This window comes from Macaca mulatta, chromosome 3 (assembly GCF_049350105.2).
Source record: "Macaca mulatta isolate MMU2019108-1 chromosome 3, T2T-MMU8v2.0, whole genome shotgun sequence".
In the NCBI taxonomy this organism is placed as follows: Eukaryota; Metazoa; Chordata; class Mammalia; order Primates; family Cercopithecidae; genus Macaca; species Macaca mulatta.
This window is the reverse complement of record NC_133408.1, coordinates 103,203,056-103,230,493: the sequence shown is the minus strand read 5'-3', so window position 1 is coordinate 103,230,493 and position 27,438 is coordinate 103,203,056. Positions and strand designations below refer to the sequence as shown.

Sequence of the window (27,438 nt, the reverse complement as noted above, 5' to 3'; positions counted from 1 at the left end):
TAGCTTTCAAAACGTTACTGTCTGCTAATAAGACACTGAGGTTGAGGCCGATGATGGCAATATTCTGTCCTTGCATTTTGGTCCAAATATTCATGTGTAGGATAGGACAGGACAATTCTTGAGTCTTGTCCTGCAGGATAGGACAATTCTTGAGTCTTTTCTACCTCACCTAAGTGCACTCAACAAATATTTGCCTTTACCTACCATGTATCATTTTCATCCCTCTCTCTTGAGTGTTTTCACTCTTTCTCCAGAGGTGGCCTCTCTGTTTACGCACATGCGTAGGTCTCCTCAGCAAAGACCAAGGTGTCTAGTGTGGGAGAGATTCGATGACTAGTGTACGGGATTCCTGTCCTCTCTGATAAAACACATTCACAAAGACTCTAAGGTTTGCAGCTGGGAGAACGTGCTCCAGGGTGTGAAGAAGGACTGAACAAACTACTCCCATTGCTTTCTGCATCTTATTTCAATGGGGATCTTTCAATTCTATCACTGCTGCTGCACCCACATCCAGACTCTATGATTGATCCAAACACTGTCCCTTGTGCTGATCACCTGGGCTAGGATGAAATTTTTAAAAACTAAACCATGAGAGCAGGACATAAATAAAAACAGAAGCGGAATAAAAACCACCAATTCTACAACGTTTTGTCTAGGGGAAAGTTTGGGAGCACTTGCAAAGAGTCCGATTTGATGGGTCGGTGGTGGTGCTCCAGCTGATTGTAAAGTTGCAGCTGAGAACAAGTTTCCTGATCTACTGAGTCACACATTTGTGACTTGAGTCCTTTGTGCTCCTTGCTTTAATTTTATTATTGAAGAAACCCCAATAATAAGAATTAATACAGTTCTGATTCTAGATCACATTTTACCTCTTGTCTTCAAAACTGTTGAATCATAAGTCTTGGTTGGCACCGTGGGAGGAAAGGGCTGCTGGGCGCGGGCTTTAATGCCTGTGTAGAGGTCGTCAGGTGACGTGAAGGTGGGGAACATGGCGCCACGACAGGTGTGTGTGTGGTAGGGGTGTTCAATTGGATATGGCAAGCAGATCTCTCTATGATTTATTGAGGGAAAAAAACAAAATGAAAAGAACAGAAAGAAGTATGATTGAAAAAATTAATCACCAAATATTTATTGGGACCCCTTTTTTAACGGCAGAAACTGTTCTAATGCTGGGGGACAGGACAGTGAGTCGATGTCCCTGTGCTCATGGAGTTGGCATTCTCTTGGAATGTATACCATAAAACAGGACATTTTCTTAATTTTGCTAGATAAAACTAAATTTAATTTTAAAATAAATCATGCTTAATTCTTTATCAGTGAATAAGTTTCATAACTGGTATAAAAAATATAAAGCAGAAAATAAACGAGTTTTGTGTTTTTTTGTTTTGTGTTTTTTTTTTTTTTTTTTTTTTGAGACGGAGTCTCACTCTGTCGCCCAGGCTGGAGTGCAGTGGCGCGATCTCAGCTCACTGCAAGCTCCGCCTCCCGGGTTCACGCCATTCTCCTGCCTCAGCCTCCTGAGTAGCTGGGACTACAGGCGCTGCCACCTCGCCCGGCTAGTTTTTTGTATTTTTTAGTAGAGACGGGGTTTCACCGTGTTAGCCAGGATGGTCTCGATCTCCTGACCTCGTGATCCGCCCGTCTCGGCCTCCCAAAGTGCTGAGATTACAGGCTTGAGCCACCGCGCCTGGCCCGTGTTTTTAGAATGGTATACAGGAAGAATTTCTAGTTGCTTTTAATTACTGTGTCTTATTTTAAGAGGCTCCCATGAATTGTTTTGGGCATTCTGCTTCAGCAAAGTGATCTCTAACCATCTTGGAATGAACTTTCAACCCAGGGCATCTGTTTCTTTAAGCAATCAATCAACAAAATATACTTCCTGTTTATGTACACAGTACTGCTTCAAAATCAAAAAGCCAAAAACAGCTAGCACACTGAAGGAAAAAATAAACATGTTAAAGAGAGCATAGGGGTATAATTTTCCTATCATTTGGAGAATTGGCAGAGGTAAAAAAAAACAAAAAACAAAAAACAAAAAACAAACAAACCATGTGGGAGCTGTCTAAACCAGAAGAAAAGCAAAATTAGGAAGTCCATGGGATAGAGAAATGTTATTCATAACAAGAAAATTAAGTAGAAAAAAGCAAGACCAAGTGTTATGTGTTGAATTCCTCCCCTCCACCCCCATCCATAATCTCCAGGGCCACATACTGTAACCTTGTATGGAAATAGGGTCATTATAGATATACTTAGTTAAGACCAAGTTACTCCATACTGGAGCAGGGTGGGCCCCTAACCCAATACGCCTGGTATCCTTTTAAGAAACGGAAAGTTGGACACAGACAAACACCCGAGAAGAATGCCATGTGAAGATGAGGCAGAGATTGGGATGATGCATCTACAAGCCAAGGAGCACCAAAGATCACCAGCAAAGCCCAAAAGCCAGGGGAGAGGCATGGGACAGAGTCTCTATCACAGTCCTCAGAAGGAACCAACCCGGCTGACGCCTTGATCTCAGACTTCCGGCCCCCCACCTTGGAACTTGCCAGGCTGCAAGCAGAAAGGTGAATCCAAGAAATGTGACCTAACAAAAAGGACTTTACTTTTCAAACTGTTTATGAAGAGAATTTGAAAAGCCCAAGACAAGGGTTCTTCACTTCGTCGTTTTTTTAAAAATAGAAAAACCAAAAAAACCTAGACATTAATTTTAATAGCCTTTTGAATAGGTCTTTAGCTGAAACACAACTTTTTAAATGGCAGCTTAATAATTTCTGTTAAGCTTGATAGAGGACTCCAGTGGCACGGAGGACACTGGGTGCTCAGATCTCGGCTTCTAACACCTATCTTCAATCAAAGGAGCTAGGGTTTCTGGGAGTTATTATTATTATTATTATTTTTGAGACGGAGTCTTGCTCTGTTACCCAGGCTGGAGTGTAATGGCGCGATCTCGGCTCACTGCAACCTCTGCTTCCTGGGTTCAAGCGATTCTCCTGCCTCAGCCTCCCGAGTAGCTGGGATTACAGGCACTTGCCATGCCAGACTAATTTTTTGTATCTTTAGTAGAGACAGGGTTTCACCATGTTGGCCAGGCTGGTCTTGAACTCCTGAGCTTGTGATCTGCCCGCCTCAGCCTCCCAAAGTGCTAGGATTACAGGTGTGAGCCACTGTGCCCGGCCACTCTGGGAGCTATTATATAAGATGAGCCTGGATTATCTTAGAGTGACAGAAAGAAAGGAAATGCTAAAAGGAAAAAAAAAAAAAGTCAAAACCCCACAATGATGGGGAAATGTCAAAGGAATATAGGAGCGAACTCAAAGAGCTCCTCATTGCCAATCTTAGTAACAAAAGAAAGTGGTATTGGATTGCTACCTAAGTACTAAAGTACAAAATAAATGTCCATGAGTCTATACTGAGAGAAAGAAGTGATTGAATAAATAAGTAAATGGAGTAGAATGCCAAATAATTTATGCAGGTACTCTGCTTTCAAGAAGGTGGAGTATAAATCCAGATGCCTTAAGTGTGGGCTGCACGCAGACACACAGCTTCTTCTAGAGTGCAGTGGGGAAAGGAGGGAAGAAGGAGTGTGTGTGCAGCGGGGAAACCTGCTGAGGACACCTGTGCGGGGCGGTCAGGGTTAGCATTACCAGGGATAGATCATGCTGCTGGCATGTACCCTTGCTACGATGTCATGAAAACAGCACTTTAGCTCCGTGGTCTTCCTTCCGCAAATACATCATCCAGCTCTAACCATAAGAAAAGTATCAGTCAAAGCCCAATTTGGGGGCATTCTACAAAATATCTAACTAATAATCCTAATCACTGTCAAGGTCATTAAAACAAGGGAAGTCTGAGAAACTGTCACAGCCAAGAGGAACCTAAGGAGAGATGATGACTAAATGTAATGCGGTACTCTGGATGGGATCCGGGGACAGAAGAAGGACATGAGGGAAAAACTGAGGAAATCTGGATAAAGCATGGATAAAGCATGGGTCATTGTAATGCATCAGCAATAGTTCATTAATTGTGACAAATGTGCCATATTAATGTGAGATGTTAACAATAGGGGAAACTGCGTGTGATGTATATGGGAACTCTCCACACTATCTTCACAATAATTCTATAAATCTAAAATTATATGAAAATAAAACATGTACTAAAAAAGATTTGCAGGGGATATAATAGGAGAGAAATAAAAGTAATGTTATCCTGGACTTGCACCAGCCTTTCCTTCCAACTATTAAAACATAGTTTTCAGGCCAGGCACTGTGGCTCACACCTGTAATCCAGTACTTTGGGAGGCCGAGGTGGGCGGATCACTTGAGCCCAGGGGTTCAAGACCAGTCTGGGCGACATGGCAAGAATCCATCTCTACAAAAATTAGTCAGGCATAGTGGTGCACACCTGTAGTCCCAGCTACTTGGGAGGTGGAAGGATCGCCTGATCCCGGGGAGGTCAAGGCTGCAGTGAGCTGTGATGGCACCACTGTACTCCAGCCTGGGCGACAAAGTAAGACTCCGTCTCAAAAACAAAAACAAAACAAAACAAAAAAACAAACAAAAGAAAAGTTTTCATGGAAAGTCTCACTTGTTTTCACACTTCTGAGACATAAGAAATGTCCATTTTTTTTCTTTGATTATAACAGAGAAGGAAAATATAAGTTATTTACTTACCCTACTGTTGAATTCGGCGGTTTGGGTATCCTAGAATAAAAACAGGAAATAAGTTCTAACTTATATTAAGGGCTTTTAAAGGTTTATATTCCTATTAGAAACTTGATTAACGATATAGGCTGGGCATGGTGGCTCACGCCTGTAATCCCAGCCCTTTGGGAGGCCAAGGTAGGCGATTGCTTGAGCTCAGGAGTTCAAGACCAGCCTGGGCAAAATACAAAATAGAAAAATACTAAAAATACCAAAAATACAAAACAAAAATTAGCTAGGCATGGTGGTGCATGCCTGTAATCCCAGCTACTCAGGATTACCCAGGAGGTAGAAGTTGCTGGGTGACAGAGCAAAAGTCTGCCTTAAAAAAAAAAAAAAGAATAATAATGATGAACCCCATTTTCAAACCGTAATGCCATTAAGATAATGTTCTTGATTAACTTTCTGGATCCCTGAATATTGACAAGACAGAGATGTTGTTTCCTTATCTCAGTTGTCTGTTGATTAATTTTTCCATCCATTTATTCTAACCTCAGTCCTGCTCACCACTGTTTCTGCATTTTCCATTTGCAGTGAAGATACATGGGATGACTACTTTTTTTTTTTTTTTTTTTTTTTTTGAGATGGAGTCTCGCTCTGTCGCCCAGGCTGGAGTGCCGTGGCGTGATCTCGGCCCACTGCAAGCTCTGCCTCCCAGGCTCATGCCATTCTCCTGCCTCGGCCTCCCGAGTAGCTGGGACTACAGGCGCCTGCCACCTCGCCCGGCTAATTTTTTTGTATTTTTAGTAGAGACAGGGTTTCACCGTGTTCGCCAGGATGGTCTCGATCTCCTGACCTCATGATCTGCCTACCTCGGCCTCCCGAAGTGCTGGGCCACCGCGCCCGGCTGGGATGACTACTTCTAATGATAAGACAACTTTGGTTCTTTCTGACCTTTACTCTCATAATCAGGCAGTAGCCAAAGTGCTCTGAGGAAGCCGGACATTATACATGTGGTGCAATTTCACGGCCTAAAGTGACCCGAGTGTGGCCCGGCTGGAGAGGATATTTAAGTACCATGTGTGCTTTCTACCTTTACTCAGGGTTGCTGATATCTCATGATAGTAAATGTTGCCCGGTCAGCAGAGAGAGGATAGAACAAAACGGACCAAGTTCCTGGAAGCATGCCTTTTCTGAAGCAGTTCATTCCAAGGCTGTGCATTTACTAATTACTCCGAACCTTGCATGCCAAGAAATAATCCTGTAGACCTGGAAAAAGGTCGACTAAAGACGGGTAATCATCCATCTACATTGGATTTCAACAATTCGTTTCAGCCTATGCAGATAAAATTGTGAAAGACTTCAGGTGTGAAAAATGAACAGAATGTTATCAATTTGATAGTAAAAGTCAGTAAAATTGAATACACTTTAATTTTTTAGATGTTCCTCCATGCTAGCAGATATTCCCTAGAAAGTGGCATGTAAGCCATATAAATTTATTATCCTGTAATGTATTATAAACACGAGATTCCCATGAACTATAAGAGTTTATATCTTTTTAAATTTCAACTCTAAATCCGTGGGCATGAAACTAGAAAAGCATGCTCTGTCTTCCACCGACATCACTGAGTTGGAGAGATGGTGGGGGCACAAAGGGCAGGGAAGTGATGAATATATGAATCCAAGGAATCTAGAGTTGTTATTAATAGATTGGCAACTATATATAATATAATATATATAATATATAATTAAGCTAGCATCTAAAATTATTCTCATGTGACAAATTCCACTACAATATTGATAAGCATATGCCTAAAATTGATTTGATTTGAAATGAAAAAAAAAAACAACTTAAATTTAAAATATAAAATCTTTTTTAAAACTTCAAGATTTGAAAAGATAAAATGAAAGTAACAAATGCTGAGACACCTCTTCCTTGACCTAAATCAGTCCATTAAGTTTACTGCCATCCTTCACATCTGCTTTGCAAAATTCACTTATCCCAAAGGGATAAAGCAAGACAACCACAAATTTTGTCTTTTTGGCGCCATCTAGTGGCTAACTTCTATATTAAATTTTTACCTATCAACAACTAGTACTTCTTAATAAATGATAGTTTCATTATTACTTCAATGCTGTGGTGTTTAATATTTGTTTGTTTGTTTGTTTGTTTGAGACGGAGTTTTGCTCGTGTCGCCCAGACTGGAGTGCAATGGCACGATCTTGGCTCACTGCAACCTTCGCCTCCTGGGTTCAAGTGATTCTTCTGCCTCAGCCTCCCGAGTAGTTGGGATTACAGGCGCCTGCCATCATGCCCGGCTAATTTTTGTATTTTTAGTAGAGACAGGGTTTCACCATGTTGGCCAGGCTGGTCTTGAACTCCTGACCTCAGGTGATCCACCCGCCTCAGCCTCCCAAGGTGTTGGGATTACAGGCGTGAGCCACTGCGCCCAGCTGTGTTTTATTTTTATCTAAAAATAAAAATGTATGCTTTTGTAATGTACATGACAAACTATTTAAAAGCATAATAAAATAATACACTTGAAAAGAATACCTTTAAATGATGGGTAAATTAACAAGTATGGCTTACGTTAAAAAAGATACTTAGGAAGTGTTATTAGGAGTTATTTGCAGATGATAAAAAAACTCTATCCTCGTAAAATTCTGGTTGCAAATTTGTTGAGGGCCACTAAGGCGTTTTCTATTGATATTTCAATAAATGTAACAGATTCTTACTAGGTTATATAAGTAGGTCAAAGGCAGGGAAATGGACCAAGATAACCTTTAGGAATTCCTTTGAACATTAGTATTCATCAGCTCCTATCTTTTTCTTGATTTTTTTAAACACTAAAACTATTGGTTTGTTATTTATTTGCTTTTGTTTGTTTGGTCTTGGTTTCTGGCATTAATTGTCTCTATTTTTAAAAAGGAATAATTTTTTTCTCTAAAAGTCCCCATTTGGGGCTTTAATAATGTCTCATATAACTCATTTCCACTTAAAAATGTTATTTGATTTTATATAAGGAAAAAAACCCAAACTTACAAAGAATCATTTCCATAGAGATCACTTTTTTTGTTCTGGGTCAAATAATAAAATTGTTCAATAGGAAGCTTTCTGAAAAGAAAGAAAAGATTAAATTAAACATGATTTAAAATTAACACAATATAATGGTGAGATAGTAAAAGACAAATAGATTAATAATACATTCACGTATATGTAGAAATTCAATATATGAAAAGGTGTCATTTTATTTTATTTATTATTATTTTATAATAAATGGAGATGAGGTCTTGCTATGTTGCTCAGGCTTATCTTGAACTCCTGGGCTTAAGAGATCTTGCTGCCTTGGTCTCTCAAAATGCTGAGATTATAGGCATGAGCTACTGTGCCTGACCAAAGGTGTCATTTTAAACCAGGGGAAAAAAGATGCAGTTTTCTTTTTTAAAATTTTAAAACTTTTTATGTATTTTATTGTTTTGTTTTGTTTTGTTTTGTTTTAGAAACACAGTCTTGCTATGTTGCCCAGGCTAGTCTCAAACTCCTGGCTTCAAATGATTCTCCTGCCTCAGCCTCCCAAAGTGCTGGGATTACAGGCATGAGCCACCACGTACAGCCAGGATATATTTTTTAATATAGAAAAAAATTCAGTATTCATTTGAAAAATAATCCATTTCTATTTACACTATTCAGAAAGATAATTTCAGATGGATTTAAAAATCTAAAGAACTTAGAGAAAAACCTATACAAAAATAAAATGTATAGGAATGTGCTTTTTCTTTGGTGGTAGGAAGGACCTTTAAAACAATAACTTTATTTTAAAAGTCAAAAACTTGAAAGAAAATTTGATCATCAGATTTAATCATAAGGCCGGGAGCTCACACCTGTAATCTTAGCACTGTGGGAGGCCGAGATGGGCAGATGACTTGAGGCCAGGAGTTTGAGACCAGCCTGGCCAACAAAGTGAAACCCCATCTCTACTAAAAATAGAAAAAAATTTGTTGGGCATGTTGGTGCATGCCTGTACTCCCAGCTACTCGGGAGGCTGAGGCATGAGAATTGCTTAAACCTGGGAGGCAGAGGTTGCAGTGAACTGAGACCATGCCACTGCACTCCAGCCTGGGCAACAGAGTGAAACTCTGTCTCAAACAAAAAAGAATAAATAAAAATTTAAAAAAATAAAAAATAAAAAACTAAAAAACCCAAATTTAATTTTCAGACAAAACCCATAAAAGTTTAAATAAAATAAAAATTAGAAGAATTACTTGCAAATATTAACAAGGATAACACGTAAAGGATTGTTTCCAGAACAAAAAGAACCAACAAGAATCTATAAGTAAAATACAAACAATAAAAATGGGCGAAGAATAAACATAGAAAAGGAAATGTGAATGGCCATACCTAAAAGATAAGGCCAACTAGTAAGCAGAGAAATACATTCTCATAACCATGATACCCTTTATACTCATTAGATGGGTAAAAGCTATACATTTTGATAATATAGATGGCTGAGAGTGTGAGGAAATGAATACTTTTAGACACTACCATGACAATATAATATTTTATATAATATTTGGGTTACATGCACTAAAATTTAAAAAAATCCCTATACTGTGACCCACTTAGGATCTGGCATTTATTTATTTATTTAACTTTTTTTTTGAGATGGAGTCTTGCTCTGTTACCCAGGCTGGAGTGCAATGGCGTGATCTCGGCTCACTGCAACTCCCATCTCCTGGGTTCAAGTGATTCTCCTGCCTCAGCCTCCCGAGTAGCTGGGATTACAGGCACCCACCATCATACCTGGCTAATTTTTGTAGAGATGGTTTCACCATGTTGGCCAGGCTGGTCTCGAACTCCTGACCTCAGGTGATCCACCCACCTCAGCCTCCCAAAGTGCTGGGATTACAGGTGTGAGCTACTGCGCCCAGCTGGATTTGCCTTTTAGAAACCTTTGAGCATGAGCTCAAGAAGCCTTGTACAAGGATGCTTTTTAAATATGGTTAATGTAAAAAGAAACAGAGAGAAGAGAAACAATACATGATGGCTAAACTATGATGCATCCATATTGTAGAATACTGTGAGAAATTAAAAAGAATGATGTAGATCTATGTTTATCTGCATTTACAGACATGTGACCATTTCTAGATTGTACAGAGAAAAAAACCCCAAATTGCCTAATACTATGTTATCAAGTGATTCCACATATATATGAAATAACACTGTACATTTTCAATGGGTACATGTATAATAGCGTAAGTGCATAACAAAAGGCATGGAAGGAGACACCAAAATGGTAACAGTGGTTCTCCTCTAGGAAGGAGAGTGAGACTGCGGGGTAGTGGTCAAAAGACAATGGACCTCATCTGTAACCTTTTCATGTTTTCATGTATACTATGCTCACCTGCAACTTGTGGCTGCCCAATTATCTTTTGAACATGCAGCTTACTTTTTTTTTTTTTTTTTTTTGTGATGGAGTCTCACTCTGTTGCCCAGGCTTGAGTGCAGTGGTGCAATCTCGGCTCACTGCAACCTCTGCCTCCCAGGTTCAAGCAATCCTCCCGCTTCAGCCTCCTGAGTAGTTGGGATTACAAGCACCTGCCACCATGCCTGTCTAATTTTTTTTGCATTTTTGGTAGAGACGGGGTTTCACCATGTTGGCCAGGTTGGTCTCAAACTCCTGACCTCAGGTGATCCACCCACCTCGGCCTCCCAAAGTGTTGAGATTACAGGTGTGAGCCACCGCGCCTGGCCCCAGCCTACATTTTTGTAGTGCGTGTACTGTGAATGTCATCTACCCAATGCAGATTCCAAGAAACTTGCTTTTTCCAGCCTCCGAATGGCCCTGGAGTGTGAGGGTTATTTGTATCCCACAAGAATGTTCACCTAGAGAACCCCACCACTGAGGATGTTCTCAATAATTAGGCAGATACAACGACCAGCTTTGTGCGTGTCAGGTTTTCTCGTCACTCCGGTGCTTGCTCAGTGGCTTCGTAACGAAGTGATCATGGCGGCACACAGAAATTATCACATATGGACTCAGCGACATGAACTTCCCTCACTAAGACTCACCTGGCTGTTGGCGCATTTGAGTTTGCCAGCAGAAGTGACCAATCCTAAGTGCTTGATAGGGTGACCTATCCCTGGATGTACTAGTCAGCCATCTGGTGGTAGGATAATTACACTGAACCCCTTCCATCATCAAAGAGATAACTTATACTCATAAGATTAGACACTTCTTCAAAATAGGGATTTCCCTTCCCTTCTCACCATGCCTCTGCAAGTAACATCATCAGTAAACTTACTAAATGTCTCATTTGTTGCCATGCCGTCTTAAACAATATTATTTTTGATTAAGGAACTCAATTTACCACAAAAGACATTGGGCAACAGTTGGTTGCATTCAAATGATTCGCCATATATACAGAATGTCATATTTTGCCATACTTACAGAACGTTAGAATGGCTTACTGAATATTCAATTACGGCTGAGTGTTGTCCTAAAGAGTGCAGGACACGCTCTGAACCAGTGACCAATAAATAGATTCCCCCTTGGCCAGAATGCATGGTCTGAAAACCAAAGGGTGGAAGTGGGAGTGGTGCCTCTTACTGTTATACTTATGGTTACACTTGAGAAAATTTGACTCCCTCCCCAGCCACCTTGAGCTTTGGTGGTTTAGAGGTCAAGGGAGAAACGCTTCCATCCGGGGATACAACAGTGGTCCCAATTGCATTGGAAGCTGAATTGATGATGATGTGGTAATTTTGGGCAGGATGACTGATCCTGAATATCAAGGGCCAGAGGATATTATACAATGATGGGGGAAAGGAGTATTTCTGGAACCTAGGGAACCTTTTGAACACCTAGTATTGTCTTCAGTAGCATGGAGTTAATGAAACACTATAGCAGCCTTACACAGGCAGAACCACTAAGAGCTAAGATCTCTCAGAACATACTTTTGGGTTGTTCTATCAAGTAACATACTCCTACCAGCTCAGGTATTGGCTGAGGGCAAGGGAACTTGGAATAGGTAGTGAAGGAAGGAAATTATTATTATTTATAAAAGCATTTTAAATTTCAATAGTTTTTGGGGAATGGGTGGTGTTTGGTTACATGAATAAACTCTTCACTGGTAATTTCTGAGATTTTGGTCTAATCATCACCGAAGTAGTGTACACTGTACCCAATGTGTAGTCTTTCATCCCTCACCCCTTTCCCAACCTTCCTCCCGAGTCCCCAGAGTCCACTGTATCATTCTTATGCTTTTGTATCCTCATAGCTTAGCTCCAACTTATAGGTGAGAACATACAATGTCTGATTTTCCAATCCTGAGTCACTTCACTTAGAATAATGGTCTCCAACTCCCTCCAGGTTGCTGTGAATACCGTTATTTCATTTCTTTTTATGGCTGAGTACTATTCCATGGTATATCCATGCCACATTTTCTCCATCCACTTGGTTAATGGGCACTTGGGCTGGTTCCATATTTTTGCAATTGCGAATTGTGCTGCTATAAACATGTATGTGCAAGTGTCTTTTTCATATAATGACTTCTTTTCTGGAGGAAGGAAATTATACCACCAATGATAGCCTCATGACCAGGTGCAGGAATGAGGACTATGGTCGCTTCTCCTATTTGCTGCCTTGCTGTGTATTCTGCCTTATGTATCTTCTTTTTTCCTCTTCATTTTCCTTATTATTTCATATAGGATGCATTGGTGATGGTTAGCTTTATTAGAGGGCATGGGTATAGAATATTGGGACAAGATTACAACTGAACTAGACAGGAGTGAGCACTTGGAGTTGGATATAGCAAAGTTGGAAACCGCTTTCCTTTGGCCTCTGCTTTTGGGGAGGTGAGTGTATTTTCATTTGTATGAAAATTGTTGCTTTTTTTTTTTTTTTTTTTTTTTTTTTAAGACAGAGTCTCACTCTGTCACCCAGGCTGCAGTGCAGTGGCACAATCTTGGCTCACTACAACCTCCGCCTCCTGGGTTCAAGTGATTCTCCTGTCTCAGCCTCCTGACCTCGTGATCCACCCACCTTGGCCTCCCAAAGTGCTACGATTACAAGAGTGAGCCACCGCGCCCAGCTGCATTTTCTTACAATGAAGCAACAGTTCTCCAACTTTGCTGCATGTTGGAATTATCTGAGGTATCTTGTTAAAATGAAGATTCTGTTTCAGTAAATCTGGGTGGAGGCTGAGATGTGGTATTCACCATTTCCTAGGTGATGCTGATGCTGCTGGCCCAGGTACCATGTATCGAATAGAAAAGCATGTTATTGTTGCAGCTGTTGTTTAGAGTGACAGTCCACTGGCACTCAAGACTATCATCCTTACAATACCCTCTCTACATTTTGCTAGTTTCCCACATTTGGAACACCCCATTTCCCAGCCTTCCTAGCAGCCAGGGTGCAAATGTGCCCTAAGTTCTGCCAATCATCCCCATCTATACTAGACTTTGATTTGACTGTGAGTAGCCTGAGAACATGAGCTTCATGAGGGGCATCCAAACTGCCAATAAGGTGGCAGCAGAGGTGTCCAGTTAAAGAGGCACTTCCTCCCTGATGAGGCCAGTCCTGGGAGTGAGTTGGTCACTATTCCTGGATGCCAAACAATGAGTCTATTTCTCTAGGCATCCCACAGTTTTGTGAGCTAATATAATATCCTCCCATAATCTTGTTCTTTTCTTTTATTTTTTTCCTGAGACAGAGTTTCACTCTTGTTGCCCAGACTGGAGAGCAATGGTTAGTTTAAGAAGAACAGGATTGGCCAGGCGCAGTGGCTCACATCTGTAATCTCAGCACTTTGGGAGGCCGAGGCAGGTGGATCACTTGAGGTCAGGAGTTCGAGAGCAGTCTGATCAACATGGAGAAAACCTGTCTCTACTAAAAATACAAAATTAGCCGGGTATGGTGGCGCACACCTGTAATCCCAGCTAGGCTGGGAGGCTGAGGCAGGAGAATTACTTGAACCCAGAAGGGGGAGGTTGCAGTGAGCTGAGATCACGCCACTGCACTCCAGCCTGGGCAACAAGAGTGAAACTCCATCTCAAAAAAATAAATAAATAAATAAATAAATAAATAAAAAATTAAGAGATATGCCAGGTATAACTGGTGTTCTGAGTGGAACAAGTATTCTCTCTCTCCCTGCACATTCAGTAAGAGATCATGCACCAATCTCATTTCGAAGTAGATTGCCCTTAAGAAACAAGTCTTTGGCTTTCTTTTTACACACAGGAATTCTGTATGAATACTTCTAATTCTTACAAAGCATTGTGCATTTTTTAATATTTAAATTTTGGGAGGGCAGTAGCTGTAAATTCCATACAGAGCTATCTCCCCAGTCTCCAGAACAATGCTTCCTATACTTAAATTACAGAGCAGATAAATGAATAAACAGATTGCATAAATAAAATGAACAGATGAAAAGAAGTTGGGGTGTTGGAGTCAATAAATCTGGACTCAAATCCCTATTTAACAACTTTATAATTGTCTGACCCAAGGAAAGGTGCTGAATCTCTCGGGTCTGTTTATTCACTGTAAAACAAGGATGGCAGCATCTGCTTCACAAAGAGATTGCAGTTCCATGAGAGCATGGGCTTCAACACGTTTGCTGAGTGAATGAATGAACGTGAGGGCCTCACTATCTATGTGTGTTGATGTCTGAATCTTTCTAATTGGCCTGTGACTTTTTATTTGTCTGCTTTTTATTGCTTTTCTAAGGCTTTGACAAGGTCACCGGCGGCACATGTCCCTGTTGTTAATGTTTCTCTCTCTTGCTGTGGTTTGTCTTCCTTAATTTATTTCTTTTACCTGCTTTAGAACAAAGAATTAGTTAACTAAAGTGTTCATGAGCCAGATAATCAGGATTGTTAGATAAAGCAGGGGGAAGCAGGCTCTGTGCCAAGTGTAGGATAGACTCTGCTCTGAGTAAATGTCTTAATCCTTAGGAAATATTTAATATGACATTTGCTATTCAGATTTTTTTTTTTGCTTTCTCTTGAATTTTAATATGTTTTGAATAGAGTTGCTGAGTGACTTTAAGATTTATAGACTATTATTGAAAGGTTTTAACACTTGAAAACAACGTCCAGCAGATTCTAGTGATTATCAAAAAGAATGACAAATTACAAATCAAAAGTTCCAAAAACCAAGAGCATCTATACAAATTAGGCCAGGTCTTTGCTCAAAAATATTTAACATTTAATTGTTTTTCTCTCTTTCTATCTCAGGAACATTCCCATTTAGTTTTAGGTAAGATATGATAAGTGAAGGAATTAAATGAATCAAAATTTCTGATCACAATATTTTAACATCACTAAGGACAGCAAAAACCATTCATTTATTATTATTTCACAATTAGAAATTAGTCTTTCATTCTGTGTCTTTTCATAAATAGTAAAAGAAATAACTTGGAAGACAGATTTAAGCAAACAAAGGACTCAAAATAGAAAAAAAGAAAAATGGATAATAAAGACACTTTCTGTGAATGGCAGAAAGTTTATTTACCTTGGCCAGGTTTCTCCACCAAATCCGTAATGCTGATGTCCTTTGCCCATGACACGAGGAGGCTCACACTTTGGCCTGTGGTCCTCGGGGAGTGAAATCGGTATTATCCCACCATACTCTCTTTCAGCGCCCCAAGGAAGTCTACATTGTTGAAGTGACTCCCTTAATTCCTGATACCTGTGGAAAAAGACAGACTTTAAACAGCCTCAGCAACAAAACAGATGCACAAAACTGCATAACGGATTGCATAAAATTCCTACCACTTCATAAGAATTTTTAGATTAAATCTTCAGAACACAGAATTCTCAGTGTCAGGTAGATTATGATACTGGTTATTTAGGCATCATGGGACTGCTCAAAGAACGAGGTTAAATTTCGGAGGACTTACAGATTATCCTTTTTTTGGTCATCAGTTGTAGTGTGCTTATCTTTTATTTTTTAAATTTTATTTATTTATTTATTTTTGAGATAGGGTCTCACTCTGTTGCCCAGGATGGAGTGCAGTGGCATGATCTTGGCTCACTGCAGCCTCTGCCTCCTGGGTTCAAGCAATTCTCCCACCTCAGCCTCCCGAGTAGCTGGGATTACAGGGGTGTACTACCATACCCAGGTAATTTTTGCATTTTTAGTGGAGACGGGGTCTCATCACATTGGCCAGGTTGGTCTCGAACTCCTCAGGTGATCCACCTGCCTCGGCCTCCCAAAGTGCTTGAGATTATAGGTGTGAGCCACTGCGTCTGCCCATGTGTTTATTTTTAAAAACAGCTTTATTGAGGTTGAATTAACTTGCCACACAATTCATCCATTTAAAGTGTACAATTCAGGCCAGGTGCAGTGGCTCATACCTATAATCCCAGCACTTGGGAGGCTGAGGCAGGAGGACTGCTCGAGCTCAGGAGTTCAAGACCACTCTGGACAACATAGCAAGACCCTGTCACTATTTTATAAATTTATAATTAATTTAAAAATAAAGTGTATAATTCAATGGCCTTAAAGTTTATTCACAGATAGGTGCGAGCATCCCCACAGTCAACTTTACAACATTTTCATCATCTCAAGAATACCCTGTATTCCTAAGCCATTATTCCTTATACTCCCCACCCTCAGTCTATCCCTCATTTCCTGTAAATAGAATAATATAACACATGGCCTTTTGTGATGGGCTTCTTTGACTTGGGATAATGATATTTTCAAGGTTCATCCATTTTGTAGTATGTGTCCATACTTCATTCCATTTATTTATTTATTTATTTTTTAAGATGGAGTTTCACTCTTGTTGCCCAGGCTGGAGTGCAATGGCGTGATCTTGGCTCACTGCAGCCTCCACCTCACGGGTTCAAGTGATTTTCCTGCCTCAGCTTCCCGAGTGCCTGGGATTATAGCTGCCCGCCACCACGCCTGGCTAATTTTTTATATTTTTAGTAGAGACATGGTTTCACCATGTTGGCCAGATTGGTCTTGAACTCCTGACCTCAGGTGATCCCCCCCGCCTTGGCCTCCCAAAGTGTTAGGATTACAGGCGTGAGCCACAGCACCCAGCCCTTCATTCCTTTTAATGGCTATGTAATATTTTACCATATAGATATATCATGTTTTGTTTCACCATTTATCAGTTGATGGACATTTGGGTTATTTTCACCTTTTACTCTTGTGAATAATACTGCTATGAATATTCATGTTCAAATTTTGGTTTGAATATCTGTTTTTAATTCTTTGGGGAACTAAATTAGAAGTAGATCATATGGTAATTCTGTTTAATTTGTTGAGGAACTGCCAAACTGTTTTCTACAGTAGCTGCTCCATTTTACATTCCTACCAACATTGTATGAGGATTCCAATATCTCCACATCTTTGCCAACACTTGTTATTTTCTGTTAAAATTTAAAAGAATTATTGCCATTCTAGTGGATGTGAAGTGGTATCTAATTGTAGTTTTGATTTGCATTTCCCCAATGACTAATGATATCGAGCATTTTTTTCCATGTTCCTATTGGCAATATCTTTATTGGAGAAATATCTATTCAGATCCTTTGCATTTTTTGTTATTTGTCTTATTTTTGAGTTTTAAGAGTTCTTTATATATCCTACTTACAAGTTCCTTGTCAGGTATAATAGGCAAATATTTTCTCCTATTCTGTGCATTTTCTTTTTACTTACTTGATAGTGTCCTTTGAAGCATAAAAGTTTTTTAATTTTGATGAAGTTCACTTGATCTGTTTTTCCTTTTATTGCTTATGCTTTTGATGTCGTATCTGAGAACACAGTTGCAAATCCAAGGCCATGAAGATTTATTGCTATGTTTTCTTCTAAGTATTTTACAGTTTAGCCCTTACGCTTAGGTCTTTGATTCAGGATGAGTTAATTTTGGATACAATACGAGATAAGGGATCTCATGCATCTATTCTTTTGCATGTGAATATCCAGTTGTCCTAGCTCTATTTGTTGAAAATCCTTCTTCCTCATTAAATGGTCTTGGCTACAGATTATTTTTGGATTTTCAAAAACGGAGAGTATTGTAAAGGAATATTTCTAATCTTCTAAAGGAGCTACTTGCTCATAAGTTTTATCTAGGGCTACTACAACAATGGTTCTCAAACAGTGGTCCCTAGACTAGTAGCATAAGCATCTCCTAAGAGCTTCTTAGAAATGCAAATTCTCAGGCTCCATCTCAGAACCTAAGAATCAGAATCTCTGGGGATGGAGTGAAGTAATGTTTTAAGAAGCCCTCCAGGTGATTCTTGTGCTTGCTAAAGTTTTAGAAGCACTATTCTATTCAACAGTTACCTTGTATGGTAATCATGTCTCCAAGTGCCACCCATTACAACAGTACTATGCAGTGGACTGGAGATATGGGGGTTTCCTAAATTGGTTGGTAGGGCTTATCTAATCTTGAAACTGGTAGCTCAGATGGTTCTCTCTGCTTTTTCTTTTTTTTTTTTTTTTTTGAGACGGAGTCTCGCTCTGTCATCCAGGCGGGAGTGCAGTGGCCGGATCTCAGCTTACTGCAAGCTCCGCCTCCCGGGTTTATGCCATTCTCCTGCCTCAGCCTCCGGAGTAGCTGGGACTACAGGCGCCCACCACCGCGCCCGGCTAGTTTTTTTGTACTTTTTAGTAGAGACGGGGTTTCACCGTGTTAGCCAGGATGGTCTCGATCTCCTGACCTCATGATCCGCCCATCTCGGCCTCCCAAAGTGCTGGGATTACAGGCTTGAGCCACCATGCCCGGCTTGCTTTTTGTTAACAAAGGAGTGAAGGGCAGGTATTCTATTGGCTCACTGTTGTAACCAGGCTTTACCCCAGTGCCTGGCACACAGGAAGTACCCAATGAATACTACTGAATAAATAAGTAAGGCCAAAGATTGTTCCTGTACTGCTTTCTGTGAGAGAGGAATGAAATCTGGTTAGGAACACAGCCTCACAAAATCACCTGCAAAGTATCTGGCAAAAGTTCTGCTTCCTAATTAGGAAGGATTTAACGACTTTCAGTTTCCAGTAATGGCGGCCTAGGTTATTTGGACCAAACTTCCCACTGAAAACAACTAAAAGTACTGGGAGGAGAAAAAAAAATCTTAAAAGCAACTCACTTTTTGACAAGACAGAAAGGGATGAGTGCTACATAGAGGGTAAATAGGAACCCAGTGAAGTAAGCAAGCAGGGAAGTCACTTCTGCCCTTAGGGCAGGGCCAATCCTGGCAAATTTACATTTTTGTTTTAAGGTGAGGGATATGGAAATCAGCCAAGTGAGGAAACTAAAGGAGACCATCTACACAAAAAGCTGGGACCTTAAAATGCTTACCCTCTCGTGTTCAAGGTGAGTCAGAAGTTAACCAGTTTCCCTGTGGCCCCAGTTTGCATCTACCCTAAACTTAAGCTTGGATTTAAGTGGTCCTGGATTGGTATTATGGTATATACCTATAAGGCACTTTGCAGGACAAACAGGAATCCTTTCAGGAGGAAGGATTCTTGGGGGAATCACAAGATGTGTTCTAAAGGATGAGTAGGAGTTATCTAGAGGAAAGAGAGGAAATACTGGGGCGTGCAAGGGAATAGCAGGTAGCAAGGCCTAGAGTTTAATAGACTGGAAAATTCTTGACAGTGTTGGCTTTAGTCTAGAATCTCTCTTAGGGAAGAATTACTTTTGTTTGGTAAAATATTCTGCTAAGCCACTTGGTGTAGACACAGACTCTGAAAGTATGGGTATTGGTAGGAGCTCAAGCAAGCTCAGACTGATTAAACTGCTCTGCAGTGGGAGAAACGTGTTTGTTTGCTCTTGAAAGAGGGAGAGGAGAGGAAAGGGGAGTAAGGGAAGAGGGAGATGAGAGGAGCCACCAGGATGGTGAGGCTACTGGGGACTGCACTGGTTGGAAACCCAGGGAGAAACCCTTGGTGACAGCTGGTTAAAGACCTTTTAAGAATGTGGAAGTTATGGCTCTAAGGTGTTTTGGTTACATGTAGCATGGCATGGTGTGACTCTCCCTCCTGATCCCCAACAATTCAGTGAAGTTTACCAGGCTCACAAATGCTCTGCATGGACAAGGTCTTTAGAGAAAAATGAGGGATGATTGAATTTCACATCTGGGCCAGAGAAAAATGAGGGATGATTGAGTTTCACATCTGGGCCAGTGTGTTCTTTTAAGTGCAACCAGGAACCCAAAGTCAGAAGTGACCATGAGACTTTCAAATGCTATCCCTATCCTTATCCTGGGAACTTGGATAAATCTGGAGGTATTCTACAAGGCATGAGTAAAGATTTGAGTAGAACTTACCCAGATCTTAGGGGTTGAGAAAATATAGTTGAATTTTGAACTATATTAGAAGAGTTGATATAGAATTCCAGAACTTGGGGCATGTAGAGAAGGGCCATGGTGAGAGGTGGAGCATGAGAGGAAAACAAGGACAGTATCCTATCCTTCAAAATCCTCTGGATTATACCGTGAGAACAGTGGCAGCCACTCAGAAACATGGAGGAGAGGAAGGGGGGTGGGGTGAAGGGTTGGGGATGAGGGTGAGAGGAGGAAGGGGGAAGAAAGAGGGAGAAAAAGGGAGGGAGAGAAAGGGAGAGAGAGTGAGAAAGAGAAGGGGAGATAGGTAGATAGGGAGAGAGAAGGGGAGAGCCAGGGAGAGAGAGAGAGGGAAGGAGAAAGAGGTATGACCTGTGGAGCAACTTTTTTCTCTTTACCAGTACAGTGCTTGGCTTAACATAACCCCCCTCTCCTCCACCTGGAATAATTGTTGAATAGAATGAAGAAGCAACACTCAGGACTGTCTTGTAAGTGGAATGTATTATCCTGTGAAGTCACTAGATTGAGGGTTGGCAAAGCATGGCCCATGAGCCAAATCCAACTCCCTGCCTGTTTTTGTAAATAAAAGTCTATTGGAATACAGCCATGACCATTCATTTATGAACTATCTACAGTCTATGGCTGCTTTTGCCTCACAATGGCAGAGTTGAATAGTTGGACAGAGACGGTAAAGCCTAGCATCTGGCTCTTTACAGAAAAAGTTTGCTAACCCCGCACTAGCTAGGCAAGGAGAGTCCTGGGCCCACTGATTTGGGGTGCTGTAGAAGGGATGCTGGCATTCAGCTCTCAGACCTCTACGTCCTCTCTAGCTGTCTGACAACGATCAAGAGACACGGTTTCGGGGACGTGACAAGTTAAAAATATTTAAATGCATTTGATTAATGACAACCTAAGCTTTAATATCTAAGTTTGTAAAAGTTACATTCAAAACCTAAATGAGTCAATTTCTCAACATCTGACCCCTGTATATTACATTGTCCCCGGAAGATGAGCTGGTAGAAAATGCTAATCAATCATTTGGACTGGCATCCACCTAAAGCTGGAAAGTTGCAGGAAATCATTTAAAATAAAAGACAATGCATAAATAAGTCATATTTCCCTCTTACTTTAAGGTATCACGTCTCCCTCCCCTTAGCCTTAATACTCACAGAATTGTAGAGAAGGAACCAAATTAAAATAAAAATTGACATTTTAGGATGTAATAATTTTAGGATTTCATTATAGGCTCCCATTTGTTTCTGGATTCACTTCGTTGCTTTCTGATTCTTAAACATTTTTAAAAAATGATAGTTATCTGCCAACTAAAAATGAGGGTTATGTTTTAATAATTTTAATGAAATTTTAAACCTTTCTTTTTTCCTCTCTGTCTCCGCTTCCCTTTTTCTCTACCTCTTTTCCTCCCCCTCTCTCTCACTGTCTCTCTCACCTCTTTCTCCCTCTATCTCTCCCTCTCTCTCCCTTTCTGCTAGCCCAGTAGTTCTCAATGTAAATAAAATACATCTCTATAACAAAGAGAATAATTATCAAATTATTGGTGCTACCATCTCTAGCAATAGAAAATTGTTTACTTGTTTTTGAAAAGGTACATTCCCTATAGATGAACCAATATTTCATTTTAAAGTCACTGTACAAGATTTTGTGCATCAAGTCCCAAATTCAGTAATTTAGCCAGTAATTACTGGGAGGCATGATTAAAGAAAAGCTTGAAATAAACATAACCCTCATTTTTAGTTGGCAGATAACTATTATTTAAAAAAATGTTTTAAGAGTCAGAAAACAGCAAAGTGAATCCAGAAACAAAATGGGAACTGATAATCAAATTCTATAATGAAATTCTATTATATAATGAAATCCTAAGCAGTTCTCAAGGCACTTCCTTAATGGATATGTTTGCCCTGTGAGCTAAGAGAACTTGCTAGAAGTAAGGAGAAGTCAGCTGAATGAAAAAGGGGATAGGAATCTTGATGATTTTGAGTAGCTGTTCCTGCCACACTTAAATTTTCAACAGAAGAAATGAGAACAAAAAACCACCTGTTTATATACTTAATATTTTTAATGGAGATAAGCAAGTTTATATAAAATAGTGGCTAGCATAATTGTTCTAAAAAATCCACTTGAATAAAGTCATTAAAGTGTAACAACTAACTTACTCTTGGTCATCAGGTAAGCCAGAACCGTAGTCCTGGTTTTCTTACATTTTCAGTGCTGCTAGCGCAGTAGTTCTCAATGTAAGCTGAAAAACTTAAAAATGCAGATTCCCTTGCCCCACCTCAGACCTGGGGAGTCAGCATGTCCACAGAGGAAGCCTGGGAATCTGTCTTTCTAGGAAGTTCCTCAGGTGATTTTGAAGTACCCTGTCTGCAGACCAGTCCTGGGTAACAGGGCAGCTAGACTGCGTCACCTATTTTTGTCTTGTTTTATTTTGTTTTGATTTTTGAGACAGGGTCTCGCTCTATTGCCCAGTCGGGAGTGCTGTGGTGTGATCTTGGCATACTACAACCTCTGCCTCTAAGCTCAAGTGATCCTCCCACCTCAGCCTCCCAAGTAGCTGGGACCACAGGTGTGAGCCCCCACACCTGGCTAATTTTTGTATTCACCTCACCTATCGTGAAAAGAAAAAAAAAGTAGGCTGATGTGAGGAAATTGTTTTGCGTCACTGCTAAAACTGCCAAGTGAGGGCCATGATGGCTGCATCTAAGCTGTAGGTACAGCCTACATGATCTAAGTTGTACCTGGATACATCACGGTATTTACAAAGAGTGTCCCTTTAAGTATATCCATGTTTAGAAAATTAAGCTGCTGAGTGCAGACGTATGCTAGGGCTCACATTCATCCTTACCATTATGAAGGTAATCCTGAAAAACCAGGGGCTTTCTGTTTTGTATTGTTTTATTTTGCTGTTGAGATACCTTGTGATTCAAATTGGGAGCCACAGACCCTGCACCTGGTCTGGAGAAGTGAGCCTCAGCAATGATAGAACAGACGGGCCACTGGTATCCTGCGAACACCGCCCAGAGCCGCTCCATCACTAACACTGAGAGAAGAGACTCTTTTGTAAGCTGTCTGGTGGCTTTTTAAGAGGGGGTTAAGAGGAGGGGTTCTGAGAACACATGATCATCCTGGTTTTCTCAGTCTGGGGATTGTGAAAGGAAATAATTCACGTGAAATAAAAGGGAAAGCAAATTGTAGTTATTAGTAGCCAGACACATGGTTGTACCTAGATAGAGCTTCAAATAATACCTTTTTGTAGTTTATAGTTGACCATATATCGTGTTGAATTTTATAGTCAGTTAACAAAAAATGTGCTTCTCTTAAATTTCATGCCAGTTAAAGGGTTTTGGAGTCGATCACTAACCAACTACAGGACCTTTTAGGTAGAGGGGATCAACATTTCAGTGAGAAGCCTTTGACAGTGCTTTTTGGTGGTGCATTCAGACATGGCAGCCCTAAATTCTTGGATTCCTTTAGGCCAAATATAAAACCTCACATTGCTGTTTTTGAGCCAGGGACAACTGCCCATTCCCAGATCACACACAATCCACTAAGAATTTCATTTGACTCAAGTGAAGCTCTGCCTAATGTGATAGCCCTTGGAGCTGAACGGGAATTAAGGGCTGAAAACCACTCTTGTGAATCAGGTCAACGGTAGAGGGAGTAGGGGCAGCCAGGACTGACCCAGAAGTGACAAGAGCTCCTCTTCCCCCAATATAAGAATATTTCTTTTCATTAAGTGAAAATAGCAATTGATTTAAAAAATGTTGAATATGATCTTTACATTTAAAAAAATTGGAGAGGACACATATTAAGATGTTAACACAGTAGTTATTATCTCTGGATAAAGGAAGTACAGAGGGTTTCTTTCCTGTGCCTCATTTTCATAATTTTTCTGTTGGAAACAGAAAGAATTTGTTTTCCTTACAGATTTCTATGATTTCTACATTATGAGGAATGTGTGTTAGTTTTATAATTATGGAAAAATCATTCTTTTTCTTTATTAATATAAACAGCATGTTTGTAAACTGGAGAAGACCTGTGGAAGTCTGATCGAGATGGTGAAAGGCTAAGTGCAAGAAGAAAAAGGAGCTGAATCTGTGAGAATCAGTGTTTAGTCTGGCAAACAGAACTCTCAGAGGGGCCAAGAGAATCTTCAGATTTTGAAGGGCTGCTAGCATGGGACGATGAATTACTATTTGCATAGCTTCAGAGGGAAGAATCAGAATCAGCAGGCAGAAATTACAAGGGAAAAAATTGTTCTCATTAGAAAGAAAATGATCTAACAATCAGGAGCATTCAAAAGTGGAATGGACTGCCTGGTGTGGAAGTGCTGTCCTTTTTGGAAGTGTTTAAACTGAGGTTGGGTGACTGCCTGTCTGGTTTCCTAAAGAATTCTTAAATGATTGGGAGGCTGAGGTGGATGGATCACGAGGTCAGCAGATCGAGACCATCCTGGCCAACATGGTGAAATCCCGTTTCTACTAAAAATACAAAAAAATTAGCTGGGCGTGGTGGTGTGCGCCTGTAGTCCCAGCTACTCGGGAGGCTGAGGCAGGAGAATTGCTTGAACCCAGGAGGCGGAGGTTGCAGTGAGCCGAGATTGTGCCACTGCACTCCAGCCTGGTGACAGCGAGACTCCGTCTAAAAAAAAAAAAAAAAAAGAAAGAAAAGAACTCCACAAAACAAGCAGACAACCAGTCATTTTTTCATTGTCCAGGTGTTTTGAGGTGTTTTTTTCTTTTCCTTTCCTTAAAATGATTCAAGTAAATACAATAGAGGAAATGCTGACACTAAGATCTTGGCAAACTCCTTGTGTGTATCTGTTATTTCATATGTAAAATGCAGATAACAGTAGTACTTATCTCATAGGGTTGTCATGAGGATTAAACGAATTACTACATACAAAGCATTTGGTAGAGTGCTGACACATAGTAATCATTAGATATGTTAGGTGCAATATTTTTCATTGTAATTTTTTTTTAAAACTTTTTTTCTAGGTTCAGGGGTACATATGCAGGTTTGTTATACGGGTAAATTGCACGTTGCAGTGGTTGGGTGTACAAATTATTTTGTCACCCAGGTGATAAGCACAGTACCCAAGAGGTAGTTTTCTGGTCCTCGCCTTCCTCCCTCTCTCTACCCTCAAGTAGGCCTTGGTGTCTGTGGTTCCCTTCTTTGTCTCCATGTGTACTCAATGTTTAGCTCCCACTTATAAGTGAGAATAGGTGACATTTGGTTTTCTGTTACTGTGTTAGTTTGCTTTAGAATAACGGCCTCCAGCTCCATCCATGTTGCTGCAAAGGACATGATCTCATTTTTTATGGCTGCATAGTATTCCATGGTGTATATGTACCACATTTTCTTTATCCAGTCAACCATTGATGGGCATTTAGGCTGATTCCATATCTTTGCTATTGTGAATAGTGCTGTGATGAACATACCTGTGTCTTTATGTTAGAACAACTTATATTCCTTTGATAGAACAACGTATAAGAACAACTTAGAATCCAATAATGGGATTGCTGGGTCAAATGGTAACTCTGTTTTGAGTTCTTGGAGAAATCACCAAACTGCTTTTCATAAATTAAATCATAATGTGTAATTAATGTGCTACAGGGAATTTGGTGAAGCAAAAATTTACACAACTATAAGCAGCAAATTCTAGACAGTAGAAGGGCATGTTAGGGAACCAATACAGTACTCTTTATAATAGTCTTTGATTACCACATATTAATTTCCCAATGAAGGAACGGGCCATTCTACGATTTTAGAATGTAGTGGATGAATATGATGTCTGGCTTTTATAGTACACAGCCACTTACTTCTCGAGTTCCTTACAGACACTTGACGGTTCAGTTAATTGCCACGTTTTGCCTTCCCTGTGATATGATAAGCAGAAGAGCCCCAGCCCGGTGCAGTGGTCACGCCTGTAATCCCAGCACTTTGGGCGGCCGAGGTGGGTGGATCATTTGAGGTCAGGAGTTTGAGACCAGCCTGGCCAACATAGTGAAACCCTGTCTCTACTAGAAATGCAAAAAAATTAGCTGGGCATGGTGGAGCATGCCTGTAATCCCAGATACGCTGGAAGGTGAGGCAGGAGAATCACTTCAACCTGGGAGGCGGAGGTCCGGGTGAGTCGAGATCACACCACTGCACTCCAGCCTGAGTGACAAGAGTGAGACTCCGTCTCAAAATCAAACAAACAAAAAACAGAAGAGCCCCAGAACAATACATGTTTTTCATCACATAATAAAATACACTAATACATTAAAACTGCTTTTTCTTTTTTGCTTTTTCTAGTTTTTGTTTTACCTGTCCTCTGAGGCAGTTGGGCGAGTAGTCGTTTGGAGGGGGGTGTGCAATTCATTAGAGTAAAAGGTGTTGGACAGTATGTCAGCTCCTTCAAGCTCCCTGCAACAGTAGGGCCTGCCGTGAATGACCTCCATGCTTCTTGGCTAAAAAGGCACAACCTGGAAAAGTAAAGGAGGGGACATTTGGCTTGTCCACTCAAGGCAGGCAGAAAACACATTTTACACTGTTAAATTGTTCAACCTGACGCTGCACAGAAATCACAGGCTTCCCTCTGCACTGAAAGCGGTCAAATCAGTAATAAAGACCTAAATAAGTTCTATGGAAATGAATTTCAACTGAAACAAATCCACAAAGTGGAAGGTGCCTCCAAGTAGTCACCACAATGACCATCCAGTAGGTTCGTACCAGTCCGCTTTGTGGCTATCAACTGAAATTCAATTCCTGCCTCAAATTTAACTATAACTATTCAAGAAAACTCAGTTGACTTTTAGCCTGTGGTCTTTCCGAAAATTAGAGACTCTTCATTCAAGAGAATAAGAGCTGTCCTAAAGGCTTCGGGGATTCCGGACAAGAATCCGTTTGCAGATGGTGGAGTCAAGGGTGCAGCACGAACGGGACCCTAAAAGGGATTCCAGGTTTCCACTGCGTCGGGGAGAATCCCACCTCTCCCTCGGACTTGGGGGAAGGCCAGGAGGCGGCGTAGCTGGGACCAAGGGTGCCGGGGGCCGAGGCCGAGCCTCGCGGGCTGTCATCGCCCTGCGAGCGGTGCCTCGGGGGTCTGGACACACCTGGGACATGAGTCTGGGGGCGCTGCGGGACCGCGCCTCCCCTCTGCTCCCTGCAGCTGGCGGCCTTCGCGGGCCGAGGAATTTTGAGGTCGTCCGCACCTGCGGCCCGGTGGAGCTGGCAGGCAGGGGCGGGGGCGGGAGAAGGACGGCGGGCAGGCCGGGGTAGGGTGGGGCTGGGGGGCGCTTGTGACGGTAGCCGTGACCGCGGCACTAAGTGATGCGTCCTTGAGGGGCTGGGGGCTGCCGGGTGGCGGGCGGGGCGCGGTAGGCGGCTCTTAGAGACCTCGGAGGCAGCCAGCCCAGCGATGCGGCACTGGCAAGAACGCGAAGAGGTACTGACAGTGAAGACAGCGAGAGGCGCGGTGTCGGAGGTGAGAGGGTCTCTTCCGCC

The 27,438-nt window shown here is 41.1% G+C and overlaps 1 protein-coding gene across 1 annotated transcript in view; it reads right to left on the bottom strand.

Moving 5' to 3' along the window:
- SPMIP4 (sperm microtubule inner protein 4) overlaps window positions 1-27,432 on the bottom strand; it is a 46,239-nt gene extending 18,807 nt beyond the window's left edge. The window contains exons 1-6 of the mRNA XM_015133839.3: window positions 27,048-27,432; window positions 26,260-26,417; window positions 15,152-15,328; window positions 7,684-7,755; window positions 4,671-4,700; window positions 870-1,051 (exon numbers count right to left, since the gene is read on the bottom strand). Of these exons, the coding sequence (XP_014989325.3) occupies window positions 870-1,051; window positions 4,671-4,700; window positions 7,684-7,755; window positions 15,152-15,328; window positions 26,260-26,393 (595 nt within the window). The 5' untranslated portion in view covers window positions 26,394-26,417; window positions 27,048-27,432. The remainder of the gene's footprint in view (window positions 1-869; window positions 1,052-4,670; window positions 4,701-7,683; window positions 7,756-15,151; window positions 15,329-26,259; window positions 26,418-27,047) is intronic.
- Between the last annotated feature and the right edge of the window lie 6 nt (window positions 27,433-27,438).